The following is a 27,286-nucleotide window of genomic DNA, read 5'->3' on the forward strand; positions in this document are numbered from 1 at the left end:
GGTTTGATGCATTCCATGCATTAAGTATCACAGTAGCACATTTATAGTTGTGAAACCTCAAGATATCAGAGGATTGCAAACATGATACCTTTATTTTGTTTCATTCCATGACTTTAACAGATTGTATAATAACACTCCAAAAGGTCATAGGTGACATTCACCTAGCGCAAAAGTAAATTTACTGTTCTGTATGTTTTTTTTCTGGTTCTGAGCTACTGAGCTTCCCACAGAGACTATCCAAGCTGAACTTTACACAACTAGCCATTGTGCGGGCGGAAGTGCATTATGGAAGCCATGCGGCGATCAATATCCCACAACTCAAGACACTTTATTTTGAAACTGGATAATCCACACCGGCTGAGGTAGAAGATTTCACTGCGGTGATTTAACCTGATCCCTTTCTACAGATTATATTTGCTTTAGTCCTGAGGTACTTCATATCTCCACACAGACTCCAGTGGCTAAACAATCAGTTTTTTTTTTGGCGGGAAAAAAGGAGCCCCTCGCAGAATATAGATTGTTTGGATTATCTTGATGCCCCAGTTTCCATGGCACAGCGTGAGCAAGGCGACTAGCGTAACGCATACAGTTCATGGCTACTGTAGGGTGATAAGGACCGCACACTATTCTATTTCAGGGAGCCATTTTTATTGGGCTTTAAAATCTTATTCAGGGGTGTGGTGAGATGCCTACATTTTAGGTTGCCGCATAAACATGGGACAAACATGTCGAAGGACATGATTTATCTGTGTTGGGATTACATGACATAGGCCTACCTTACTCCCAGGCAAGCCATCCAAACCAGGGAAACCTTGGGAACCTTTATCCCCCTAAGATAGAAAAAAAAACATTACCAAATACTTACTATATGAGGGGTGGAAGTGACAACAGCATAATAATCATCAATCATCAAATATATCTCTGAGTGTCAGACTTGTGAATTTCTATTTTAGCCTAACACACATAGTGTTGCAAAGAGAGAGTCACTGTTGCCAAATGTTGGGCCTCATCAGGCAAGACAAATGTCCAGTGGTAGAGCTTTACAATTTAAACGCGATGTCCTTCGATTGGATCGTGTTACATGGGCTAATATGTCCCCACACAGCTATCTTAACATCCGCCATGGAAACACGTCTTGGATTAGCACATCCTCTACACGCTGCAATGAATATATTTATTGTTGAAGTGTGGCTTGTGAGAAATCCCTCCATGGTTGCTTGCTGAATCCCCATGGGATACGAGGAGATATATTGGGTGTGATTATGCACATGAACATGCTGCTCTCCTAATCCCAATGCATTTCAGAAATATTGCTTATAAGAAAAATAACTGAGAGATATTGTAATGGGAAGGAAAGTGGGAGACAGGGCCAAAAGTGGACCATCGGGAAGAGTCAATCAGCTCCCAGCTGATTTTGAGTTTTAACATTACTAACACACATTATCATAGATGCATCATACCAACGTTCTTTCTATTGGGATTAACCTGACACAAAAAAAACTGCTAGCATCAACCAAACAGAACAGAACAGGAATATTTTCTTACACAAAGTGAAACGCAATGCAGTCTCATTCTTAAACATTGTGGTGTTCTGCTTGCATATCTGAGCTCAGGCTAAGATTGAATTTAAACAAAGAAGCTCATTGAAAAAGCCCTGACTGACTGAGCACAGCCTGGCCATTCAAACTGAAAGATATGAAAGATCTTGGCTCCCGAAAGGGGGCATGCTGTGTCAACAGAGCCATCAGGGGCCGTCAGACCCAGAGATGCACTTCCTGAGAGAATGCAACGGCTTTCGGACTTCTTAGAATAGACTTTCAAACTTGTACGTTCTGTAACTGAAGTTAGCTATGGACTTTTTTTTGTGCTTACTGTCACATTGTGTGAGTTGGAAGAATTTTTTTTACAGCAGATATGCCTTCACTGGTGCATACAGATGCAGTACTAGGCTATAGGCAATATTATTGTGTACTTTATGCATTGAATTTGTCATACTAATCAACCGAGAGAGAGAGAAAGAGAGAGAGAGAGAGAGATTAAAAGCTGAAGGAGCAAAAAGGCATCAAGACGAACAAAGGTGTTGGTTTTTGTTTAAGGAAGAGCACTTCATTCTGCTAATTGTACAATGAAATACGCCACGGAGCCGAGAATACAACTCAGAATGGCTTTGCAGGAGCTGGAAAAGCTAACAGGTCTGGCATACATCTCAGCGGCCCATTGATGCGCCAACTTGTCTGCCAACGGCAGCAGTGACCCAGAAGAGATGCTTCAGAGCGCCATACCTTCATGCCAGGGTTTCCTGGGTATCCATCCTCTCCAGTCTCGCCCTGGAACAAAAAAAAAACAAACAGCTAGTTAGTGAATGAGTCAGTGCTAATTCACATGCATAGAATTCCCACACTGGCCACTTTGCAGCCGTAAAGCTGGGAGGAGAAGGGGGAACAGGGGACATGTGTGTGTGTGTGTGTGTGTGTGTGTGTGTGTGTGTGTTTGCCACGCTGACTAGGGGGAGGAGACTCTGAACACGTTGATGTAGGAGGCCATGAAGTACTGGACGTAGCTCTGCAGGCTATGTAGGAGGCCATGAGGAAGAGTGGCCGTAGCTCTGCAGGCTATGTAGGAGGCCATGAGGAAGAGTGGACGTAGCTCTGCAGGCTACGGTTGGTGCTGTCTGCCTCATCCAGCTGTGGAGGTAGGGAACGGGGGGATGGGCAGTAAAGGACAGTCCCTTGCTGACACATTAGTAAGTGGATTTGAAGGGTCACTTCATGGTGCTGCTATTCTCCAGCAGATCGTTACAGCTGTTGCAGGGCCCCCTTTTTAACACAGTGGACCAGGCAGCTGCAACTGTATAATATTACCCATTAATTGGGAGGCCGCATGCTTCCAGACATACATAGTGACCTCGTTGGACGTGCTTCGCTGCACAATGGACTTGCCTGACCAAGTGAAAACACATTGTAAATTGCATTGCTACTAAGACATGTGTGAGTGTGTGTGCGTGTGTGTGTGTGTGTGTGTGTGTGTGGATGTGAGTTCAGCCACATACTAGAGAGTTTGACCTATAAGTGAACAGGGACAGGCTTTGCCATAAGGATCATAAAAATGCACTTCTCAACCCTAACTTCTAATGATAATGGAAAAATGCCTAATAAATGCAGATAATGTGTTGGATCAATTCAGATGATTGTTACTCTGGTGGTCAAAGGGCAAAGGAAAAATTCCATATGTTAAATAGATAAATATCTTTAATAAAATAAGTTGCTTTCAGCAGATCCACACTCTTAAAATGTTCTTAAGATTACTGGTCCTAATATCAGTGGACAATACAGAGGACATATGCAGGGGATAAGGAGGATAGTACTTTTGAAAGCACTGTGAAAAACATCAGTTGTACAGTAAGATCTTAATTCATGGCATAATACTAGGCCTACTTTTAGTGATTTTGTGCTTGCAGAGACTGCATATCTGCTAATACTAGGATTTAGGAGCAAGACCACGAAAAATGGATTTTCTTTAGTGGAAGCCACATCCTAACTGCCCACAACTTATCTCCTCGATTTCCTGAAGGACTGTGGATTAACTAGGGGTTTGTAATCCCTGCCAACAGAATTAAGCTCTTCCCCATAATTTTCAACATGATAATGAATGATATTCAACAGGACGTCAACACATACTGTAATCCTGCTAAAACCTTCCCGTGTAGGTCATAATTATCAACTTAGCACAATCATGAGAGAGAAAAAAAACATAGTAAATGTTAGTGTGTTATACCATGCAAGGAGGAAAACCAATTTGCCAACAATATGAATTAAATGCTATTCAATATTCTCTGGTAATGACAACACGTGGCAAGCCTTTCTTGTAGGTTCATGTCAGACAGACTTGGGCAAACATAGCCCATTACTACAAAATGTCTTGATTAATTTGTTCCAGATATGTCCAGTTGGCTTGTGATTTTACAGCAAATTTTCACATGGGGGGTAGAGGACTGTAGACGCTCAGCTCTTAGCTTTACCCCGGCAGCCTTATATCTGACATTGTTCACTTCACATCGCACAGTCAGATCAGGCACTGTTCACAAGTCTTACAGTACCTCTAGCTTCTTGCTTTAATGGAGGTCACGCATGTTAGCACAGCATGTGAGGCGTGAGTCTTTGCAAGTCTGTGCCAGTCTTTTGTGTCTATTAGCACTTCACATCCCAGAAGGATTTTTACACCGGGCAGATTTATATGTATTTATTCATCTCCAGTTTCCATAACTTGAGTGTTTTTGTCATTCTTGTGCAAAAGGAAGCAGAAAAAAATAGTGTCGTGAAGGAAGATGGAGGACAAATGATATCCTTGACTATGAGCGTGAAATGTGTTTGATATCAAGTTGACTCTTCAGTTAGTCGTATTCAAATGCCTTTCTCCCAAGAAGCAATGACAGAATACACGCACACAGCAGGATACTCCCTAAATCCCTAAATGCATGACAAACGTGCTTCATTCATGGTTAATGTGGGTTTTTTATCTTTCTTTTCTAGGCACTGCCAAAAAGACATGTTTCTATTCATGAATTCCCTGATCTAAGGAAATGTAGGTTAGCCCTCTGCTCTGAGTCTTAGTGAAACGCAAAACTGGAGCAAAAGTTCATCAGAAAACAGATCAGTGATGGTGGAGTAAGCTAGGCAGTAGATGCATCTTTATGACACTCAATGAACAAAGCCTCCCAGCTGGAGAGATTCCACTCAGAGCCATAATGGCTGTTTCGAAAGCACTCTGTTAAACAATGATGTCCGCCTGTTAACAAGCTCCAGCTTCGTACAGATGGATGGATGCTGGTATGGGCTTCATTGGTGAGTTAGGTGGCATGAATTCTTTTGTTGGGTGACTGCTGGGCTATTATCCCAGAAAAGTCAGATGATAAAAAAGTGCATGACACTTCTCGAAAGATGGATCACATACAACATTTTAGGATCTTTACAAATTGCTTTTGCATTCACTGCTGAGCGCCGGACTTGTTCTATGAATATCCGTGTAGAGCTCACTGCTATTCTAAAGGGGCATCAAACATTCAAAGCCTGCCAGTTTAAAACCCTGTAAACCTGATAAGCCCTCTGTCAAACAATAGCCTTGAATGACATGCGCAACTCTGCCTTCAAGCTGTATAGAGTGATCTATACCCAAGCTCTCTCACTCCCTAGACCTGATTAGACTATCAGCAACTAGAGCAAATAATACCTTTAGGCATAAGATGATCACTTTCAGTCACCGCATATGTGGTCTCTGAATTACTTTGACAGCTTCGTCCACACCTGCTTTCTGGAACTCATCTCATCTCAGAAAGCATTCTCCATCACTTGATTATAAAGCATCCAAACTAATTGGAGGTAATAATAACCTATCATTCTCTGTCCCACCAGTGGAGCAGTTTTCTTTCTAATTTCATCTGGACAACAAATTAATGAAATTGGAGTAGGGGAGTGGATGAAAGGTCAAACAATTTCATTTTTGTCCAGATCAATGTTATTGAATATTTAATGAATACACGCTGGACAGAACCACGGAAGAGAAAAGTCTGCACTGTTATCCTCTAACTAAGATTTGGCAGCACTTGCCCCGAGCACTAATTAGAGATAATTGCTCTTTGTGTTGATGAGATAATTGATGCCAAGATTATTGATGACAGTGATTCATAACCCCTTTGCATTGCATAAAGCTCTTCAAATGCAAAGCCGTGAAAAAACAGTTCAGCTTCTACGAAATGTGTGTCAATAAAGGCAGACAGGATGAGAAAATTGTTTTCTAATCACTAGTAGGCTGGGCTGCAACTTTTGTTGACTTTCAAAAAGCTTTTCAAATGTGTTTACACAGAGGGTCACCGTAATTGATCTCTGAGGAAAGTATTTGAGCTAGCAAACAAAGACAAATCAATAAAATTAACTTTCCTGTCTTCATCCCTAATGAATTTGGTAACAAACTCAATGCCACTTTCCAAATGAAGAACATACTAATTACAGAGAGACTGCGGCCAAAAGAGCTCAATTCTCCCTCCTCACGGCAAGCCAGTGTTGCAGGTACAGTGATTTAAAGTCCAGCGATCCTCGCTGTTCCCAACAGGAATTCCTGAGTGCCAGCCGAAAACAAAACAAACCACGGTCCTGAAAAATGTCCTCGTCCGTGGAACCACAACATCGTAATTAGGCCACTGACCTCAAAGGCCATCTGGTCTTAATAGGCATATCACCACCTGTTCATCCAAATGAATTCCTCTCATTCCCCAACTAAGGGCCTCTACTCTCTCCAAGACAGCACGGGTATTGCTGGAGCCAGCCCAGATTACCCCCAAAGGCTTTCTAGACAGCCCAGATTACCCCCAAAGGCTTTCTAGACAAACACTCGACTGCTCTCAGGCAGCCAGGCAGTCAGGCAGTTGTTTTGTGAAGAATATCTCCTGTGAAATAGCACCGAGTGTGTGAACATGTAAAAAGTGCAGTATTTAAAAACAGCTGGCCTAGACATCGGTGTGTCCTCTGACATCAGTAAGCAAGCCTAAGCACTGTTCCGATACGAGAGGAATAAAAGGAGAAGTGCACAAACACACTCTAAAGGTTAAATGGATTACTCTTACCCTGTCGCCTTTATCTCCTTTTTGTCCTGGAAGTCCTGCCAATCCTGGCAAGCCCGGATCTCCCTTCAGGAATAATAATAATTAAAAAAAACAAAGTCAGACTCAAATGATGTGACTTTAATGGAGAGTAAACAAATTCTTTTTTTTCCCCTTCCTTCCTGTGGATGCTGTCAAAGTTAACCTTAACGGTGTGACAGAGATTCAAACAGACATCTCCTACCAGACTTCAATGAACTTCTATCTCTGTGTACTTCAGAGAAGATTAGTGGGACACGACAAGTGATTAAGAACATGTCTCCCACCAAACACCCGCTCGTTTGTGCCAAATTGTGGCTAATAAGCTTTTATTTCTGCCTCTGGCCAGCGTCCAAGAACACACAACAGACAGAGCTGGGCCTTCTAATTGGACATTGGCTTTAGCGTGCAGCGCTACCTTTCAGCCATGGACTCCCAGACCCACTGCTGCGCCCGCAGGCACTAATGTATGCAGTTGCATGGTGCAGCGTGGGCGTAATTGGGAGAAGTAAAAAAAAAAACAGCCTCACCTTCTCCGCAGAGCACTGGCACCTGTCGCCGGACTGGAGCATCGGCTGCGAGAGCATTCTGGGAAGGTAGCCCGTGACCGTCGGAGGACGCGTAACAGCCGGCACCTCCTTGGGCGAACACTGTTCAAAATGATGGAGTGCTTTAGTGATTCGGCTGGACTAATTCGGCTGAGAGCCAGCCGTAAAGACATCCCAGTAAACGATTACCCTGAAACAAACAGCCTTTTTTTTTATCCCAAACGCTGCAATTATTTGTGTGTGTGTGTGTGTGTGTGTGTGTGTGTGTATGGAGTGTTTGACAGCGTGTTTAGGGCTCGGTGGATTCCGATGCATATCTACATCCAGCCTCTGCGCGAGAGCTAAGTAACATAACCCTGGTTTAACAGCATAGCTATTAACACGCTAATGGCAGACGGCTAATGATGTCCTCTGTCACTGCTCACACGAGCACAGAGTCTTTCTTAATTGATCCTGAGGAACATGAGCTGAGGAGAGACCTCTCTAGAGCTCTCGAGACATTGCAAGATACTCCTGTGACGAAAACAACCAGCGACCGGGAGTTGTTCCAGAACCATAAATACTAACTCAGATGGTCCTGACAGTCAGACCACGCAATAGCTCACCCACCAGTAATGAAGACGCAAACACTAACTAAGTCTCGTATCATGAAATACAAATGTAAATCTACTGTGGGTGCCAAAACACTACTACATTGTGATTCTTACAAGAAAACATTTGCCTCTGTTTAGAAGTAAAATATATGTGTTAAAATTATAGTCGTATTTATGATTCATTTTTATTAAATATATCTCTTGCCGTACCTTAATGGATGAGTTTACATAGAAATTGGCAGCCAACTACAGAAATGCACTTTAAATATTATGGGTGATTTGACAGGGCAGCTCTTACCGTGGACCCAGGGGCCTCGCAGCAGTTTACCATCTCTGCCAGTTGAGGATCGCAGAAGATTAAGATTTGCTGCAGTTCAATCTGTACCAAAACAAAGTGGACAGCATGCAGAGAGTGTTAGATTATAAAAGGTGGAATTCAGTATCAATATACTGGTAGTAAAGTGTTTTCACTGTCTCTATAAGCTACACTGACACAACTGTCAGTGTTTACAATCAAAATGTCCGGCAAATCGTCAGAAAACCCCTATTACTTAGTATAATGTGCTTATTCATCATGTTCTTTGTAGCAATTTATTCCTTAACTGTTGCAACATTACATTGCTATATTCATTGCCAAGATTTTCAGATGATGATGATGCTCTATTGACTTACTGACAGAAAATCACCTGTAGGAATCACCAATGTCTTTTTCACAGTAAAGAGAAAAGAGGTGGCTTCACTCACGTCCACCGGCCTGCCGTCCTCTACACGCGTGGTGATGAGGGTGCGCCCGCGCATGTCCGTGGAATCTCGCTCGTCCAGCTGCCTCCGCTCGATCAGCTTGCAGTCCAGGAAGATGGACACGATGCTGGTCTGCACGGCCACACCGAGCGTGTGCCACTGCCGGTCGAACAGGACGTGCAAGTCGCGGCTCTTGAAGGTGTGATGGAGGCTGTTCTTCAGGAGGCCCAGGGACGAGAACTCCACCACTTTCTTGGCACCATCCACTACGATAGACACCTGTGCAGGGGGAGGGGGCAGCCGAACAAACATGTGAGATGAGTTACAGAGAGTCGAGAGGACTGACTTCAGTCATGTGGAAAAATACTTCTTTTCCAATCTCTTGGACAAATCACCTGAATGTCCTACCTGACTGGTCCCCGACTGATCAAATATCTGCCAGAGATACCAGCGATCTTTCTTTGTGGTTTTCCGGAGCCGGAATGTGGCAACAATGGAGAATTCACTTGGCAGTCCATTCGGAAAAACCAATCTGCAAAAAATAATGTGAAAATGAAAGTCTAACGGTGGCTTTGTTGTTAAACTTACAGTATATATATAAAAAAACTGTTTAGGTCCCCCAAACAAAAGCTGAGTGCTGTCAGGGAAAAAATTCATTACTCTGTCCAAACAGTGTATCAGCTCTTATATAAAAAACTGACTTGCAGTTTTGTTTTGTACAAACTCTCAAGTTCTCCAAAATGTATATGTTTTTTTTTTTTTTTCTAAGAGAGTTACGCATGGGAAGGCTTGATCAGCCTGCTTGCTTCAGACACAGCTGAGCTTCTGTAAGACCTTCTTAGGCATCCCAATAATCAGATCCAATACTTTTATGCTTTTGGAGTCAGACACAACACAGGCCTACACAAAAGAAAACCTCTTTGATATTTATGGAAAATATGATTCATGCATTCCTTCTAAATTTCATCTAAGCTCTTTGGTGTTTCTGGGAGAATATGGGGGGGAAAAACAAAAACAATTGTTATCGACTCAAGCCTTTGATCAATCCTGCAAGTCTTACGTTAACGTCCACTCTCATCCACATGACCACAGGCACTCTAATGGCACAAGCCTTGCTTTACAGAAACAGAGAAAATCAATGACCTATATTAACCCGCAGGTACGGTGCCTTCGGAGGGAATATGAAAATGAAACTGGAAGAACAGCAAGTCTGTTTGTCCTCCCTCCGTCCCCTATTCATGCATATGCAGATGGGCTCTCCCATTAGCTTAGAGAGCAGTACAGCTGTCAAAGGCAATTTAAAAGATTAAATGAAACTCCTGACAAACTTTTACTACAATGCATTGGCTCTGAGAAAGGAATCGGCCCCCACCTCCCCCCACATCCCCAGCAGTAAAGCGCTGCTCGTCATTTCATAAAGAATGTGCTTAATTGCCTAGAACTAGAGGGTAAGATATAATAAAATGCTTTATCAGCTAAAATTGGGGAACCAAAACACAATCAGCAAATATTACAATGACAAAAAGGCAGTCCAGGAAGTCCTTTTCAGAGTGGAGGCTCTGAGGAAGAGAATGAGAGAGAGGGAGAGAGAGAGAAGAAGAAAGAAAGAAAAAAGGAAAGAAAGAAAGAGAGAGAAAGATGGTAAAGAAGGGAGGGGTACTTCAGACAGGCTCAAAATTAGGTTGCTCCAATAGATCATTTTCTATTCAGTCAGTACTACTCTCCCCCTGCAAAACGTATCTCTGGCACTCAGTAGGAGCGGTGGAAACAGCAGATTATTTGAAATGATATACAGTATGTGCTGACTTTAAGTCACGGCAAGATCAAATGCTTTTTTGTGCAACGAGAATAGACTGTGGATGGGGTGGATAGAAGTGTGGCCCGAAGGCTCTCCAGTCATGTAGCGGGGCAGTGGCGGCCAGGCCATCCTTAATAGTCTGATTTTCTCCAGAGATGGCCCGTGAAAGAGCGAAAGAATGCAATTAGGATTCCAGCCCCATCCCACTAGTTATACATATAAAAGCCAGAGTGCTGGCTTTGTAGTATCAAGCTCCAGGACAACTGGTGCCTTGAGATTTTTCTAAAGGTTTTGAAGTTGCTGAGCCATCAGTTCATAAAGTCACACTAAAATACTTGTGCTTATTGATTAGCCCTCAGTTCAGTTGGAGAGTGCAGGAACGGGAAATATGGGACTCCTGAAGTATATCATGAGGGCACTTTATAGGCTGCGATGATGACCCAATGAGTGCAATTATCTTCCAGAAAAAATACAGGCAGGGTGAGGGGGTGTACGCCAAAACATGCTATTGGACAACATGAGCAATAGTTTCTGTAAACACCCAAAACAAACTACAATAATTACGGTACATATTTATGATGACATTACCATTGTTGAGGTTGAAAGGCTATACTTACTATATACAAATGTCAACTGTATCCTCTGTGAGTGACAAATAAATAGATGTTTTGAAATCACAGGTACTGTGTTCAATGGACCTACTGCACAGACACAAAAATTGGTCTTTTTGTGAGAACTTCAAAAACATCTACTCTTCAACAGACCGAAAACCTCACAGAAACTGCTCAAAACTACAGGCAAAATAAAAGGGAAGTGCTCCAAAAGAGAGAGGGAGACTGAAGGAGAGAGAGAGAGAGAGAGATGCATTGGTAGGAAGAGAGAGTGAAAAGTGAAAGAGAGAGAGAGAGAGAGAGAGAGAGAGAGAGTTGCATTGGTAGGGAGCAGTGCTGGCAGGCGCTGGGCAGTGGCCAAACATGATCCAGACTGCGAAAGATGAGCCTGCCTGCATTTCCTGAGGGTAAAGTGAGAGATGTTTGGAGTTTGTGCATGGGGCTCCTTCACTCCCTCTACCCCCCAGCTGACGAGCACCATCACCTGTCAGAATGTTCCGATAATTGAAGATGGGGGAGGGGGGTATCTCTCTCACCCTCTCTCTCTCTCTCTCTCTCTCACCCTCTCTCTCTTTCCCTCTATCTCTCTCTCTCTCTCTCTCTGTGTGTGTTTTGCTCCTACAGTGCCAGTCTGCAGACAAACACTAGCAGACTACCAGAGAGCCCAGTGAGCCGGTACGGGCCAGGGGAAAACCAGATACGTACACAACAGGGACTGACCGGAGTGACTTGGGGATTTGACGATGGAATAGATCACAAATCACCTGCAGCAGCAATTCCTCTCTACAGACATGGAGGACTCCGAGACTGCACGGTGTGTTTACAGTATAGTGTAAAATCTAAAAATACACAAGCCTCCTCATTCCCTGGGACACCAACTGGGTGTTCTTTTTCACAGTTAGAAGAAGGGCAGAGGAGAATGGATCAACAGTGTCCCTACCCTGTAAACTCCAGTAGAGAAGCAGCTGGGGTGCACTGCAAATGGGTCCCTGGAATATTCCTTCATTTTTTATCCAAGTGTTTATTTATCTCTCATGAGAATAAGCATCTGAGGGTGTGATTACTGCTAATCCCAATCATCTCAGTAATTACCTGTATAATAACAACGTGTGTGCATAACATTATATACAATATTAATTTCTCATGAATATGGAAAACACTAAATTTAAGTAGTTCCGAAAACAAGCGTTTGTGTTTCTGTGTGCAGATTATCTAGAATTTAATCAAACAGTACATTACGCACACCATAAGACATGAATTCAATTTTCCGTCATTGTGCACAAAATGATAATTTCCTCGTTTAACATCATACACAGCAGCATGGGCAAATGACAGCACTAGGCCTGACAAAGAGAACAGGAAGGCAATAACGTTGATCAAATGTAACCTCACAGTTTAATGAAATATGTTTGTTTGATCTATTCTTACATAACGCTTCTTTTATCTATCGAATAAAACATACGTGCAGCCCTCTATGACTTTTCCCTTGGCCTGCCCTGTGTCCATTCAACAGACTTAGACGGGCTGCCATCACAGTTTACTCTTATTAGCAAATGGAGGCAGATTTATCTCAAGTGACTAAGTGATATCTGGGTCAGTTCATGTCATCACGCCAGGAAAGCAGGCAACGGTTATACTGCTTTTTCTTCCGGATATCAGCTGAACTGGAGGCAAAGTTACACCCTGAGAAAATATTGGTTTGCAGCACGGAAACCCAATATTAACCTGGCACGTTTTCAACCCTCCAGTGGCCAGTGTGGGTGCTGATTTCATGCAAGGGGCTTTAGCTGTTTAATAGCTTAATGCGCCTTGCTAAACTACTCCGACAGCTTTGCAGTGCTGTACATTCAGTCCACAGTCATTCATCAAGCCCGAAAATAGATAACCAAACGGTTTTAATAGCTTGCATTTTATATTCAACATCCCACTGACTTGTTTTCAGACTGCAATTAGGCATGTTCCACAGAAGTAAAAATCACAATGGGAATGCCTTTCCATTTGTGGGCCTTAGTGCAAATATTGTGCAAGTACAACCAAAGCAGCCTAATCACACAGAGACATCGAGAGAAAGAGAGAGAGAGAGAGAGGGAGAGAGAGAGAGGGAGAGAGGGAGAGAGAGAGAGAGAGAAAGAGAGAGAGAGAGAGAGAGAGAGAGAGGGAGCAGGCGAGACACTGTCTCTTCACGCCCAGCCTCCCCGGAGCACTTACTCTGTGGGCTTAATGAGAGGCTTGCTGCCCAGGCGAAACATTGCTCTGTCCTCGACAACTTTTCTTAACAGGAACTTCTCAGCTAGATCAAATCCTGCAGTGGTCGAAGATAAAGAACAAAAAAAAATATGCTTGAGTTAGATTTTCAGTGGCCAAAACTGTCCCAAAATATCAGCAATTGTATTCCGAGCTGAAGTCATCGCAAAATATTGCAAACAATGAATTTTGATCATGCTGCACAGTACATTTCTCATTTATCCGTAACTTGAACTGGCATCAGGATAATTTTTCATTTGTCAGATGAAAACGGATATGTTTTACCTGTGAATTCATGCGTTTCAGTCATACTTGATGCAAACCTGCTCTCCTCCAGCTTCAAGGGAGGACAAGAATGATCTAGAAATGAAACACCGCAGACAGACGTTACTTAAAAACTTAGCCTCTTTCTTATTTCATACTCAAATGTTATTGAGTGGAGAGTTTTTCCACAAACTTTCATTTAAATGAAAAGACCACTTCTACAGAGCCCATTTAGTATTTCTGACAGGGGTAGAAAACTGCATTACAACTTCTAGAAAAGAAACATAGACCTACCACATTTTAACACTTGGGCATAATACATGACTACATACAGTATGAAATGAACTTTTAGGGGGCTTAATGAGGGCTTAATGGGCGTTTTTGGTGAGGTCTTGTGTCTCAACCTTGTTGTGTCAACCTGATATGTCCAGCTGTTGTGACAGCTCTCCAAACATGCACAACATAGTCAGAGTTCCAGCAAACTGCCATTGCACTATGGGAGAAAAGACATGCACTCAACTAATCTCTGGCGTTACTTTGTTAAAGGTGATGCCAGACAATAGCGATGTCACTAAACACTCTGTTGGAATTAGACACGTGAGGCCTCAGAGTCGTAATACAGTGTCATCATGCCCTCTGTTTTGTGGGGGGGTTGTGGACATCAATGAGAGGCAGTAAAGTTAGTCAGCCATGTGTCTACATGATGTCTGTCATCACAAACAATTCATTAACACTATAGGTCATCCAAACACCACGGGCAAATAAGCTTGTCAGAGGGTGTTAGAGAAAAACAGCTGACTGAACTTGAGTCTGGTCTGCAATGACCTCTTTAGTTAGGCGGAAGGGCTAAACATGGTGACCCAGACAGACTAAACATAAGTGAAGACAGAGAGACAGAATGTTGTCTTTTGACTAAAATCAGACCAGCTAGTTAACAGAATACATACCAATTCGTTCATTTACTGCCATTCCACAGCTCAAAGGAATAGTATTTACAATCCATAGGAAGACAGTCCATTTCAGGAGGTTAGTCATGTCCTCCACCAAGGGTAGGAAAAGACTTCTTGGAAACCTAGAAATATATCAACTTAGTGACTGACAGCTCACACAAATGCAACAATTTATGTGAATGTTTACACATGACGAATGATGATGAGATGACAATATAGCCATATTTCAATGTGAAAACACTTTCTTTCTCATGTGAGGCTTCATAGGAAAATCTTTCACCTCTGTACATCAAACATGCAGGTTAAGAATCACTATGCAACCCAGTCAGTGCCAAAAATAATGTGATGTCATTTGCCCCCCTGAATCACTATCAACTTGACTTGCTTTGCAAAACATGATTTATTGGAAGATTAAGATGACTGCTTCTTGGCTCAGGTATTTTCTACATTTGCAAAACATTGCATTAGGTCAATCAAGGTGGAAATATTCAAGATTAAGAGATCAGATATTTGGCATTTTAAACCATCACTGTAAACGTTAAGCTCAACATTTGAAGACCAATTCAGCTCAAATGAATGTTGCATTTAACTGTATTCCAAAGACTGACGCGATGAATAGCTTTCTTGTCTTTCAAAGGTAATTTCACTTTGGTGTGTAATTTCTTCGGTGCATATACCAAAGTGTTTGTGCACAATCTGCACGCCATTTGGACGTGTCTGGGGAAGCTTTTAACGCTCAAGAAAGGGCTGTTGACCTATGTTTTGAACTTGAACCTGAAACATGAATCCGCCGTCTCAGAGCTGTCTCGGATATGCAGTAACATATATCCCATTAATAAATAGTTGCTATAGATCACGTGGATCTTGACTCAGAAGGAGAGAAGCCAAATCTTCCACGTCCATCACTGCAGCGGAGCCAATGGTAAGTGTAGCCTTCCTCGGTTGATTCGTGTCTCACAGGAGATAGCATGGACTCAGAGTTAAAAAGTTGAAAACTTGTCGGATAAAGAACCACGAAATATGCAATGGCAAGTAGTTCCGAATGACAATATCAGTTGTTGTGAACATACCATCATTCATTACTATGTTCTGAAATAGCCTACAATGACATTATTCCATATAAGCAAGATATAACGTTTCAATAAACTTATTATCGTAGCGAAACAACTTACAAAGAAACGACACAGTAAACTGACCCAGTGCGTGTTCTTCCAAACAGATAGGCTAATTCATTAATCATGACAGCAGAAAAACACTTGTTTATTTCCCAAGATGTAAAATAGCCGGATCCACCGGACGTGCATTGGAATTGGTGCGTAAAATTTGGAGCATGCACTTCACCAAAACAACTAAACCTCCCTTAGATACCCTGAACACTGTCCTGAAGGCACGACATTCTGATAGGGATGTTCATCTCTAACACATTAGATCAATGACACTTCTCAAAGAGACATCGCACTTACATCTGCCGCGGAACTTTCCTCGGAATCACAGAAAAAAAACAATCCTTTAAGGGTTTTGTGACCACATGTTATCGTAATATGCTATTCCAAAGTTCACTTGGAAATAAAAAAGTGAGAATGGGATCACACGCAGGATCCTACTCCTTATTAGTCCCACTGACTGACCCTCCCACTCACTCATTACTAAAATACTTAGAGCGGACGGAGCCCGTACTATCATTGAGGACAGCCTGCTGCTATGACGCGTCACTTCACGAGAAGAAACAGTATTGTTTCATATTTTTTCCCCCTCCATATAAAAACTCCAACTTTATTTTTCATTGAGAGGTGAAATGCTTGCTAAGAAATTCCACGGATACAGGAGTTGTTTTAGTAATATGCGACAGAAGTATTAGGCTATCATAGGCTATTTTGACTTAATGGGACACATAGCCTATGTCTAATTGTGCTACGGGTGGAAATTATAGACTATGTTTGTTTTCTCTTTTTGAATGGTATTATTGTATTATGAAATGTTTGACCGACATGCTATCAGTTGCATGAGTTTGAGACTATTTTAGTCGAGCCGAGTCAAATGCCAATGTTTCGCAATGTCTGAGTAAAGATTTAAACTGAACATATTATCAACTATTCGTTGAATTGACTTGAACTTTATTTGACTATAGCCTACGTTTTCCTTTCAATTTGTAAAAGATATAGACCACACACAAAGATACTTTCCATACAGCTGTTCAGAACTGACAATGTGTGAAATAAGCCTGTCTCATTATAAGTTCAGGAAAGTATGTGGGACGGCGTGGTGGTGAACTTCCAGACACCAGAGCTAAGGTGGCTTGGATGAAATGCCTGAAATGTTTTGTCTAAAATATAACTGCTTTGTATTGTCAATATATAAATGTAAGTTTACGCCATCAACCATTAGATGCATCTGCTCTTAACATGGGAAAACGTAGAAACGTAGGCTACTTTATGAATTTGGTCTGTGATGGATTGGTAACACTACCACGTGATTCAAGAAGATGGTCTGCCCCACATCCCGCACTTACAAATATACATTACAGTGTTGATGTTATGTTACAATAGCCTACTGTTAGCTTGTTGTACAAAAATCTCTACTGTTTCAATGGTTCTTGCTCATTAATACATATGCTGGGTTTTATCTGACATTAGAATATTTCAGCATTGTGCTTCTTCAAAACAAACATACATACATACAAACAAACAAACAAACAAAATAACAGATAGCCTTTTAAGAGATGGGTGTCCCTCCTTGAACATTCTAGAACTTCAGTGGGTAGCCTATTGCTGGGGGAAAATGTTTATAAATAAATATAATTGTATCATTATATCATAACATTTCTTAATTTCCTTCTGGATAAATAAAGTATATCTATCTATCTATCTATCTATCTATCTATCTATCTATCATTGCTCAGAGCATGGTTTAACTGGAAAGTTTCCTCGGAACAGATGCCCTCTCTGTTCCCTCAATCTCTATCCCCTTGTTTCCTAGTTAGAGCTAATTGGGTCTGTGTGGAACAAGGAGAAAGTTCATGTAGCAGCAATGTTTTACCCAGGGGCAAAAAACTGAAAAAAGATATAAGGTATTGAACAGCAAGGAACATACAGTAAGAGTTATACCAGTTAGAATATACAGTTAACTATAGACCCTTTCAATCTGTTTCTAGAGTATTTCCGATTGAAACATTTACAGTTTTTCTCAGTCGCTTTGGTGCTTTTTTCAGATCAGAATGAAAATTCTCATAACTATTAGTTCAACCTCCACAACATTTAGTCATTTGTGCACATCATAGTAGCAATTTCTCCTTCCTCTGAACAAATTGCAAATGCTTTTGGACATGTATCAGTTGCTTTCATACAATTCTCTGCTGTTTTTTAACATTATCATTTGCTTATGTCATGTCAGTCAAAATGAACTTATGGATACTGAATAGTCTAAAAATAAAAATAATAGTCTTCATTTCATTGCTTGAGTCATTACATACAAAATTGGTGAACTAGTTATCAAATTCTGTCACGATGCTGTAGAATTACAAAGAGCATACAGTAAAAATGTACGTATTCAGTGTCTTGTACTCACTTACTCCCCTAACTACAACAATGTGTAACTTTACTGTAGTTTTCAAATGGCTGTACAAGTACTGTATAGTGCTGTCTTGAGCATGTTCAGGTAGTGTCACCGAGTTCTGACCTTTTTTTTTGCATTGGAAAATACTGAGAGAACTGTCATAATGAAAACATGACAAAGCCATTTGACTATCTTGTTCATAAACGATGGTGTCAAGACTTCTCATTTTGATGACACTGACAGTTTCATTGACATGAATACCTGCTTTTGAGGAATGGACTATCCATTTTGAGCAAGTGATGTGCTTTTGCAGGTCATCCACTAGGTTTTGCAGTTTGCACTAATTGTTTTGAGAAATGCACTAACTGCTGTGGAAATGTTAATAGTGATGTGAGAATAGCACCAAAGCAACTGAGAAAAACTGTAAAAGCAATGCAGATACTTTGAAATGAAAATAAATCTGACTTTAGCGCAATGCTCTACAAAATGTTTACGTTAAAACTAGTTTTTTGTCTGTTTTGTTTGTTTTGTTCCCAAATTACCATTGTTTCAATGTTGTTTTCTGTCCCACCAGAAATGCCTTAGGAACGCATATGTTTGTTTCTACAATTGAAACGACCTATACCTACATTTAACTGTAATAAAGGATTCTACAACAGGGACACATTGAATGGCATTCTTTTTATCGATCTGAAACGTCGATTTTTCTCAAAACTCATTACTGAAATTCAAAGCACTGTTCCAATATCAGTTTTCGTAATGGGTTCTAGACATCTGTTTAGTCCTCAGAGTGAATAGTAGTATGAGTTCAGTTTGTATTTCCAATATTCTTCAAAATAACTGCTTTCCAAGAAAACAGAAGGGGCACAAAACATTGTGTACATGAAAGTAGTTTTTTTTCCTCTAACAGACTTGCACAACACCTGTTTTTGTTGCCACTGAAAAATGCTTTGTTGATAAATGAAACAACCGGCTTTCAGATGATGACATATGCTTGAGTAGCTTTGTTTCTGCCAAATACATTTCCATGGGTTTCATTAAAAAGTATTGTGTCCCATGCTCTAAATTGCCAGGTGTATGGCTTACTGGAAAAGGCTTTCAGAAAAGGGCACTTTGCCATTTGCTCACGTTAAAGCACTTGGCAAATACTGTCATTGTTGACAGTCCATCCTTAGTGACTGACCAAATATGAATGTGAGGTTGAAAACCCTGAACAGCAGACACTAAAAAGCTCTGGTTACTAATCCAACAGAAACTCCATAAGGGTGCATGCAAGGAAGCATACTGCGTGTGCTAAACATAATGGATCAAAGCAAAGGGAGATACAGTAAACACAAGGCAGTTTACTCTATGATTTGATATTCATTGTTGACTGTCCTGCTGACTTAAACTCATATACCCTGCAGGTAAATCATTAATATACTAAAATATGTCATATGCAACTTTTGAAAGGAATAATAGTGAGCCACTCGTGCCACAGATCTTACATTAGCCTCAGATAATCTTTCAACAAAGCAAGACAGAAATAATGGATTTGCCAATATCCCTTCAGGTCATATGATCCTCTTTGGCCTCTGTTGTATTTTGTTCAATATATGGACACCGTGTACACAGGGTTTGTAAATCGTGAAAGTAGATTTTTTTGCCATCAATATATTGCTTGCTGGGTATATTTACCAGATAGAATCGTTTGCACTTGACAATAAAGCAATGAACAAGCTGAGTAAAAATGCAGCAAAGATTTTTCTTAAGACGTAAAAAAATATGTCTCAGATTAAGTAATTTCATCAGAGATCAAGTGGATAGATTGTAAGAGAATGAATAAACTGCAGTGACATGTTTTGCCATCCATCATTACTATTAAACACAATTAATCTTCATATCTTGCCCAGCATTTTTATAGCAAAGTGTTTGAAAAATGATGTCTGTTTGAAAGGACGTATTTATCATCTTGATTGCTACCCTAAACTTGTACATTCACTCAATACTAAGCTTGAGCTTTGTTGGCTATTAACCACCATCGCAAATGACAGGTCAACCAAGAGATAAACCATTTCAATAACTGTATAGTTCTTCTTCATATGAATAAATACGATGGATATATTTTTTGCCTTTTGTCTCCAGTGGCTGGATGACAATCAGGTAAAGATACAAACATAATTTAAATGTAATCTGTGGTTTCCCTTAAGTTTCACTATATACAGTACTTACCATCTACTGTTAGACAAAAACATGACGGAAAAATATGTGGCCAACCTAATTTAAAATCAATCATAAGGAGCACTTTGAGCAATGAGTAGTCCATATGTCATGGGAAAACCAATAACAAACCCCTCCCCTCTCTGTCATTGAGAACAAGACAAGCCTACAAAATAAACCATTTAGAGAAAAACACTGTCAATGGCGTTTCAAGGTGACTATCCCTAAACATAATACAAAGTTGTAGCTGCCTAGAACTTCAAACACAAGCAGAGACTGCACCTCCACACAGTAACTGTAACCAGTGTGATCAATTTTGAGGTTGTGTGAGGTCATTTTGTGACCTGATATCAATTTCCTCAAGCCATGTCCACTTGATAATCAAATGGCATATGGTATTTGGCTCTCTAATATTTAGTCAGTTTCATTTTCGGAAGTGATGTTGGAGTGTCTGCTTTCCTTCCTGATCATTTTCCATGCTGTGTTACATCGCTATAGCGACTGCTTGAATGAACTTCAACATGGCTTCCAAGTAGGTAAGCTGATGCTGTGTGTAAATAAAGCACAGAGTCATAACTGCTAAGCACAACATGCATTACAGACAAGCCACTTTGCAGCGGCTTATATCTGACTGTAAACAGCACTGATAAACAAGATTTACGTCACAGAAAACATGATACATGATTTTGCCATGATTTTAATGTGTCAGGATATAAACATGAAGACAATCATTATTCATAAGAAGCTCTCAAAAGAGGATGTTGTGCAGTAATTCTATGCTATGATGAATTAGTAATTCTAATTCTATCAACACTATGCTATGGATATCTGAATTTAACACAATTGTATTTTTTCTGATGATCCTGAGTTATTCACTCCATGATAACTACTGTGCCTCATTTAAACAGAAGTTGAGGAAATATTTTACCTTAAAGTTAACAGTGAATTTAATTGCATATAGCTCATAAGGTCTAGTTCATACTGTATTAAAATGTACATTTCATTTTTAATTCCTCTTACCATTAGCATACCCCAGCTGAAGAAAGTTGCACCGTCAGGCTTTTGTCTGGATAAAAAGTAGGTGCTAAAACCTCAATACAGCCCTGTGCATGTTGAGGTAGATTAACTCAAAGTGGAGCATAGATCATGGATCATTCTGGAATTTTGAGTTGGACCTCACATTCTTTTGACTTCCAGTTTAAATAGTGTAAAACAGTTTTACAAACTTGTCAAAAGGGCTTTGTTGTATGCTGTAGAATCCTAAGTGAGATCATTCTCTCTCACGCTGGTTCCTTAAATAGCATCCTATTATCCAAAACCAGTCCTCTCCTCCTATCCTCCTCTGTAATTGTCAGCCTTGTATCAACTGACGCCTTTCACATTTATAATAATTAACATTAAACCTGACTGCACTGGGTTATATTCATATTTTGGGCTGGCTCATTGGAGGAGATGAAAACAACATAATCCTGAGAGTGGCTAGATGGCAAGCAGGGAATCTGAATGGAAATTCAATATAAGAAATTGCTGAGTTGGCAACTACGGGGAGTCCCTAAGAAAGTAGAGCAACATCTCATAGCTATGATACATGGTCCATGGTTGATGACACAGGAGTGGATGACATTTACGTGCATTTAAACAAAGCTGTATTTGTGTATTTTTCTGAAAGCCCACTCTTGTGAAGCAGTGGTGACTGAACAGCCATTGCCGATGATTCACAGTGACTTTTAATGTCAATTTGAGTTCTGAAATCACGTTCACCATCAGTTAAAATGCACACTATCTGTCTGACATTTGTAACTATCACTCCTGAAAGTGATAGTTTTACAAATAGGCCTATGACAAGAATTTTACTATGTCCTGTAAGATAAATCTCTCATGCTGAATCTTTTACAGTAAATGTAACAGTAAATGACTGCTGAAAAATATATGTTTTCCCCTTTCATAATAAAAATCAGTTAAACAAAGCAATGAAATACTGAACCATGATTTGGCATTTGAGGTAGGAAAAGAAATATGGGTGTTTAGGGAATTGATTGGCTGAAAGCGAAGGGAGGTTATCTGACACGCACAAGAGTATCAAGGGATACTTCATTATGACCAAAGTACACTACGCATGCACACACACACACACACACACACACAGACACACACACACACACACAGACACTCATGAACACACGCAAACACACACATAAAAATATATGCATACACATGCAGGCACACACACACACACACACACACACACACACACACACATAAATGCACACACACACATAAACACTCACAAACACACAAGCATAGGCACACACACACACACACACACACACACACACACACACACACACACACACACACACACACACACACACACACACACATAAAAGCACACACACACACACACACCATTAACCCCGCACACCCACTCACAAGCGAACACACACACGCACGCAAGCAGACACACAAACACACACACATAAACATGCACACAAACACACACACACACACACCATTACCCCCACACTCCCAGTCACAAGCGAACACACACACACACACACACACACACACACACACACTTACACGTGCACATACACATAAAACACACACACACACACACACACCTTGCTGTCACTCTGTCAGAGTTTGGAGGTTGGGGACACATCAAGCAAATTGATCGGATAAGACTCAAAATTACCATTGCTTCCTTCATTCCAAGGGCAGAGATTTCATGGGACTTGTGATGTTATGGGTCTACCCCTGGTGTTCTGAAAAACAGAGGGAAGAAAAAATGTGTTTCCATGTGCCGTACATGGAATCAGAACGCAAATACAGTTTTTGCCCATTGCTTGAACACTTTTTGCAAAACTCAGCTCATATAGCATTCCGTAAAGCTCAATGCAACACTTACAGTTTTTGTTATGTTTTATTTTTCCAACAAAGGATTTGACAAAAAAGAAAAATAAAAGTACTGAAATGTTACAAATGACATCAACTCAATACTGTACATCACAGTACTATGCGTTACAGTACAGTACAGTAAATGCAGTAATGCAAAATAAAACAAAAATAAAAACAAAAATACACTGTAAAACAGGCTTACATGTGGTGCACTCTCTGCCCAGCTTCCCTCATTGTCAGGCCATGATTTATCACATGATCCACCAAGTTTCTCTAATATCATCTGAAATATTGTTCCGTGCATAGTTCCGTGTCTTCCTCTACCTCTTGCTCTCCCTGCCTCCATGCTTGCAAAGTTCTCAAAATGGCTCAACTGAGGCCTATTTGTGGCTGGCTGATTGGTGTCCAGTTTTGTAAGTATTTTCAAGTGTGTGTCTAAATGTTTTAAATCACGCAATGTGTTTTGTATTTTGAATAGATGTGTTGTCCCAATGGTACTAATGAGATTTCATTTATAAACAAAGTTTCTTATGTAGGCCTATGAAATGTAGTTTGCGGGAGCAAGTGTGTTGCAGGAAGGAGAAAGTGTGTTGCAGAATTGCAACTAAAGCGCAAAGCAGCGCTTTTGTTTAAGGTATGGTTACACTGTGTTTAAGGTAAAGTAACAAAAGCTTCAAGTTTTGTTACTTTGGTCTAAGCATGTGTCTACTCTAGTGTTCAAGCAATGGGCAAAAACTGTAACACAAGGCTTGATCAGAATCCCCGCCCCTTGCGTGACGTGTTTTCAAGCACGTGGGTTATCTTATTTGTTGCAGGAAGTGAAATGAAAATGGCTGCTTCAGATGCACTGCTAACGGAATCGGCCCTTGGATGGTCCATTTTCGCAATTGTGCTTCTGGTAAGACATGCGTTGAACCCCGCTCCTAACACCTTAAACAATGTTCTTAGGAAACTGAAAAGATAAAGTTGAATGAAATACTTATAAATGCTTACTGTATACGGTAGTAGCTAGCAGGCTAGCCAGAGAAGCTAACTATGGTCTTCAAGTCAACTTACAGTCAACATCAAGCTAACGTCAGTTAAGTTTTTCGTAGGTGAACATTTGATTTTATTTGATTTAATTGAATTGAATTTAGTGACAGTTCAGAGCCATTAATCCACTGGCCGTATTCTCGAGGTTTCCTAGTTCGCTGTGCAATAATCTCTACTATGAGCGAACGCTAGTTATCTAACCTGGCTATCGATAGATAGCAAACAAGATAAGACGGTTTACTAATTGAGTTTGCGTGTCACCAAGCTACAATCAAAACAGAATCATTTGTGAGAGTTCTCAGATAGATATTAGTCTACAGTGAGCAGACTTCGTTGTGATTGACATTAAGATAGACATTAAGATATTAAGATAGTTGTAACGTAGTGTTACAACGTGAGCTGTAAAACTTGACAGTATGGTATCGAATCATACGCGGTAAATTGTAGAAGTCATAACGTTACTTATCACGAAAGCAAATTGGAGTGGTGAATAAAAAGGCGACTAAGAACATGTCCTGATACTTTGCTTATTACACGCATGCCAATCAATGATGTCTTTAACAATTTAAAGTAGCCTACCAAGTACCAAGACCTGTCGTTCTTGTTGCATGTATGAAGTATAAGTATATACTCGTTTGATCCCGTGAGGGAAAGTCTCCTAAATGCTTACTCTGAGTTCAGCAGACTGATTCAGGCTGTTTGTTTGCAGAGTTTAATGGCTCCAGTATTTTATTTACACTTAATAAGATGAGAAGTTGCACCTCACAAAGCCTACTCTTGTTAATTCATGTCTGATCGGCGGTACCTGCTTTACATTCTGCGCGTGGGAGCACTATCTGGCAGGATGCTCCACCAGCGGCTTAAGTGAACAGGGCCCTAATTGATCCTCTCTGAAAACGGCATCCCTTGATCACAGGGGATTGGTTTTAGCAGTGTCCTCACAGCAGTTTGTGCGCACATGGAATATGACCTTGCTGGTTTGAATGAGTCCAATGCCAGTTGTACCAGTGTAATGTTGACACTATAGTCTGCGTGCTGTCAAAAAAGATGTCATCTGAGCATAGTTTATAGTCTCCTCTTGCTCCTACAGAATGAACAATGAAAGGGCTGGTGGATATGTGGATTGCATAATTCCTTAAAGGAATTAGCCTAAGCCTCACATAGATAAGGACATCCTTCCTACAGAGTTTGGGCTGGCTATAATACTTTTCATGATATGAATGGCCAAACATTGCTTCCCCAGGCTGTCAAACTGAATATCAGTGGCTGGAAAGTATGAAGACTGAAATATTTACAGACCTTGGTTTTGGGACATAGATGAGGTTTTGAACAAAATTGAAGTTGTTTGTGAAGCAGCAACCTTATGACCCTTTCACCAGTTATGCAAAACAAACATTTTATAGGCCTATATCTCATGACTCATCAGCACATCAGTTTCACTTCCCGCTCTCTTCATCAGCTGATTACACATGTTTGTGCATCACTGTACAACTTGCACAGACCAACGTTTGTTTGTTTGTTAAACAGTAGTAGTGTTTATTAGGTAGGAATGAATTAATTTCAGCCCAACATTTTGTTTGCAGGTTGATTAAATGTCACTGTGGCAGATGAGTTCCATCTCTCTATCCCAATTCCCAGCAATTGTTTACCTAACCGACTACACTTTTGGGTATTTAATTGAACAGTTAACGGATTTGCAGGAAGAGGATTATGGCTTCATTAGAGTTTAACACCTGATCGAAATATGAATGAAACAGCAATTGTAGAAGGAGTCTGCTTCTCTTGGAATATTGGAAAATGGAACATTGCACAGTGACTCCCTCTCGTTTTATTGTCCAGCTTGTTACCTGGACACCTAACATGTCAAGAATGGTCTCTGACTGAACATAATGAGTCCCTGCTCTCATAGGCTATAACAGTAGTTCTACTCTTGCCCCAATAATGAAGAGCACACTAGAAGTCAGCACACTAGAAAGCTGTTCCCAAACTGATTTAATGCACTGGTGCACTGGCCCACATCCAGAAGTGGTAATCACAAGGTTCCTAGAGGCTATTGAACTGGGTCAGTTACAGCACCCCCTACTGTTATGCAAAAGTTGGCGTTCATCTAAGAATGCAGTAGCAATACAACATGTCAAATTTCATAAACTTTATCTTAAACTGTAGACCACAACTGTAGCTTAAGCGTTTTTTGAGGTATATAAATGCGTTAGCTGCAGCCCACCTATGGCCAGAATTTCACGAAACTTGCCGTGTGTCTAGAGGTACAACATTGTGATCCTACATCTCATATGCATGTGGTTCACATGTTCTTGTCACAAGATATATTGGCGATTGAGGATGTGGTCAGAGGGTGGCTTCAGGGACACAGAAGAATGAAGGGAACCCAGTGTTTCCCATACGTTGACTAATCTGTAGCGGGCCGCCATAAGATCAACACTGGCCGCCACACAATAATGTTCTATGTTGTACTAATTAAATTAGATAAAATCCTTTCATTAAAGGGAAACTTGGCAGAATTAGCTATATCCCCCCCCTCTGCTGGAGAAGTTGTGCATTATGCTATTTCAAACTGTGGAAAAAGGTAACAATAAACAAATGGATTTGTTTACAAGCTAGCAAAACGGTTAGCATAAGTTCGGCAGAACAATGTGGATGTTACAAGGTAAGAAACACGATTTAAAACGAGTTTCTTGTTTCTCACTTCTCTTACCGGGACGGTAGTCCCAAAGTTGCAAGGTTGGTTTTCCGCCTGGGGATGCTAGGGGGAGCGGGGATAGTCATTTTCACTGGAACACGTAATTTATCCATCCAAAGTCCAGGACCAGATGGGATTACTGGGAGATTACTAAAGTGCTGTTCAGAACAGCTCTGTGAGGTGTTCACTGATATTTTTAGAATGTCCTTAAAACAGAGAAGGGTTACAAAGATATGGAAGGAATCTACTATAGTCCCAGTGCCAAAAAGGCGGTGGTTAGTGGTTAGTGGAGTTTGTTGACTATTAAAAGCAAATATATCGGCGCAATGTATGATTCGTATTTGAACCTGAAGCATAGACGGTGGCGCAGTAATATCAACGTGCAATGAGTCTTCCAACAGAAATCAATGGGATTTTACAAAATGCCAAATAAAAGACGACAGAAACTGTATTTCGCTACGCTACTTGTTTTGGAACATCAACGAACACCATTAACCACTCGGTGAGTTGCACAGTTTTGAAAACGA

At 40.7% G+C, this 27,286-nt stretch overlaps 2 protein-coding genes across 2 annotated transcripts in view; one reads left to right on the top strand and one right to left on the bottom strand.

The window, feature by feature from the left end:
- The window catches only part of LOC143124739 (uncharacterized), a 117,900-nt gene extending 101,989 nt beyond the window's left edge, over positions 1 to 15,911 (bottom strand). Inside the window, exons 1-11 of the mRNA XM_076286448.1 lie at positions 15,844 to 15,911; positions 14,378 to 14,502; positions 13,452 to 13,526; positions 13,131 to 13,224; positions 8,922 to 9,045; positions 8,517 to 8,792; positions 8,071 to 8,151; positions 7,162 to 7,281; positions 6,617 to 6,679; positions 2,283 to 2,327; positions 777 to 830 (exon numbers count right to left, since the gene is read on the bottom strand). Of these exons, the coding sequence (XP_076142563.1) occupies positions 777 to 830; positions 2,283 to 2,327; positions 6,617 to 6,679; positions 7,162 to 7,281; positions 8,071 to 8,151; positions 8,517 to 8,792; positions 8,922 to 9,045; positions 13,131 to 13,224; positions 13,452 to 13,526; positions 14,378 to 14,502; positions 15,844 to 15,845 (1,059 nt within the window). The 5' untranslated portion in view covers positions 15,846 to 15,911. The remainder of the gene's footprint in view (positions 1 to 776; positions 831 to 2,282; positions 2,328 to 6,616; positions 6,680 to 7,161; positions 7,282 to 8,070; positions 8,152 to 8,516; positions 8,793 to 8,921; positions 9,046 to 13,130; positions 13,225 to 13,451; positions 13,527 to 14,377; positions 14,503 to 15,843) is intronic.
- A 7,936-nt stretch (positions 15,912 to 23,847) lies between these two features.
- lmbrd1 (LMBR1 domain containing 1) overlaps positions 23,848 to 27,286 on the top strand; it is an 84,727-nt gene continuing 81,288 nt past the window's right edge. Inside the window, exon 1 of the mRNA XM_076285378.1 lies at positions 23,848 to 23,927. Within this exon, the coding sequence (XP_076141493.1) occupies positions 23,853 to 23,927 (75 nt within the window). The 5' untranslated portion in view covers positions 23,848 to 23,852. The remainder of the gene's footprint in view (positions 23,928 to 27,286) is intronic.

The sequence above is a fragment of the Alosa pseudoharengus genome, unplaced genomic scaffold (assembly GCF_046254945.1).
Source record: "Alosa pseudoharengus isolate Yale_2024_CS ecotype anadromous, Long Island Sound unplaced genomic scaffold, YU_APseudo_1.1 YU_APseudo_1.1_scf_15, whole genome shotgun sequence".
In the NCBI taxonomy this organism is placed as follows: Eukaryota; Metazoa; Chordata; class Actinopteri; order Clupeiformes; family Clupeidae; genus Alosa; species Alosa pseudoharengus.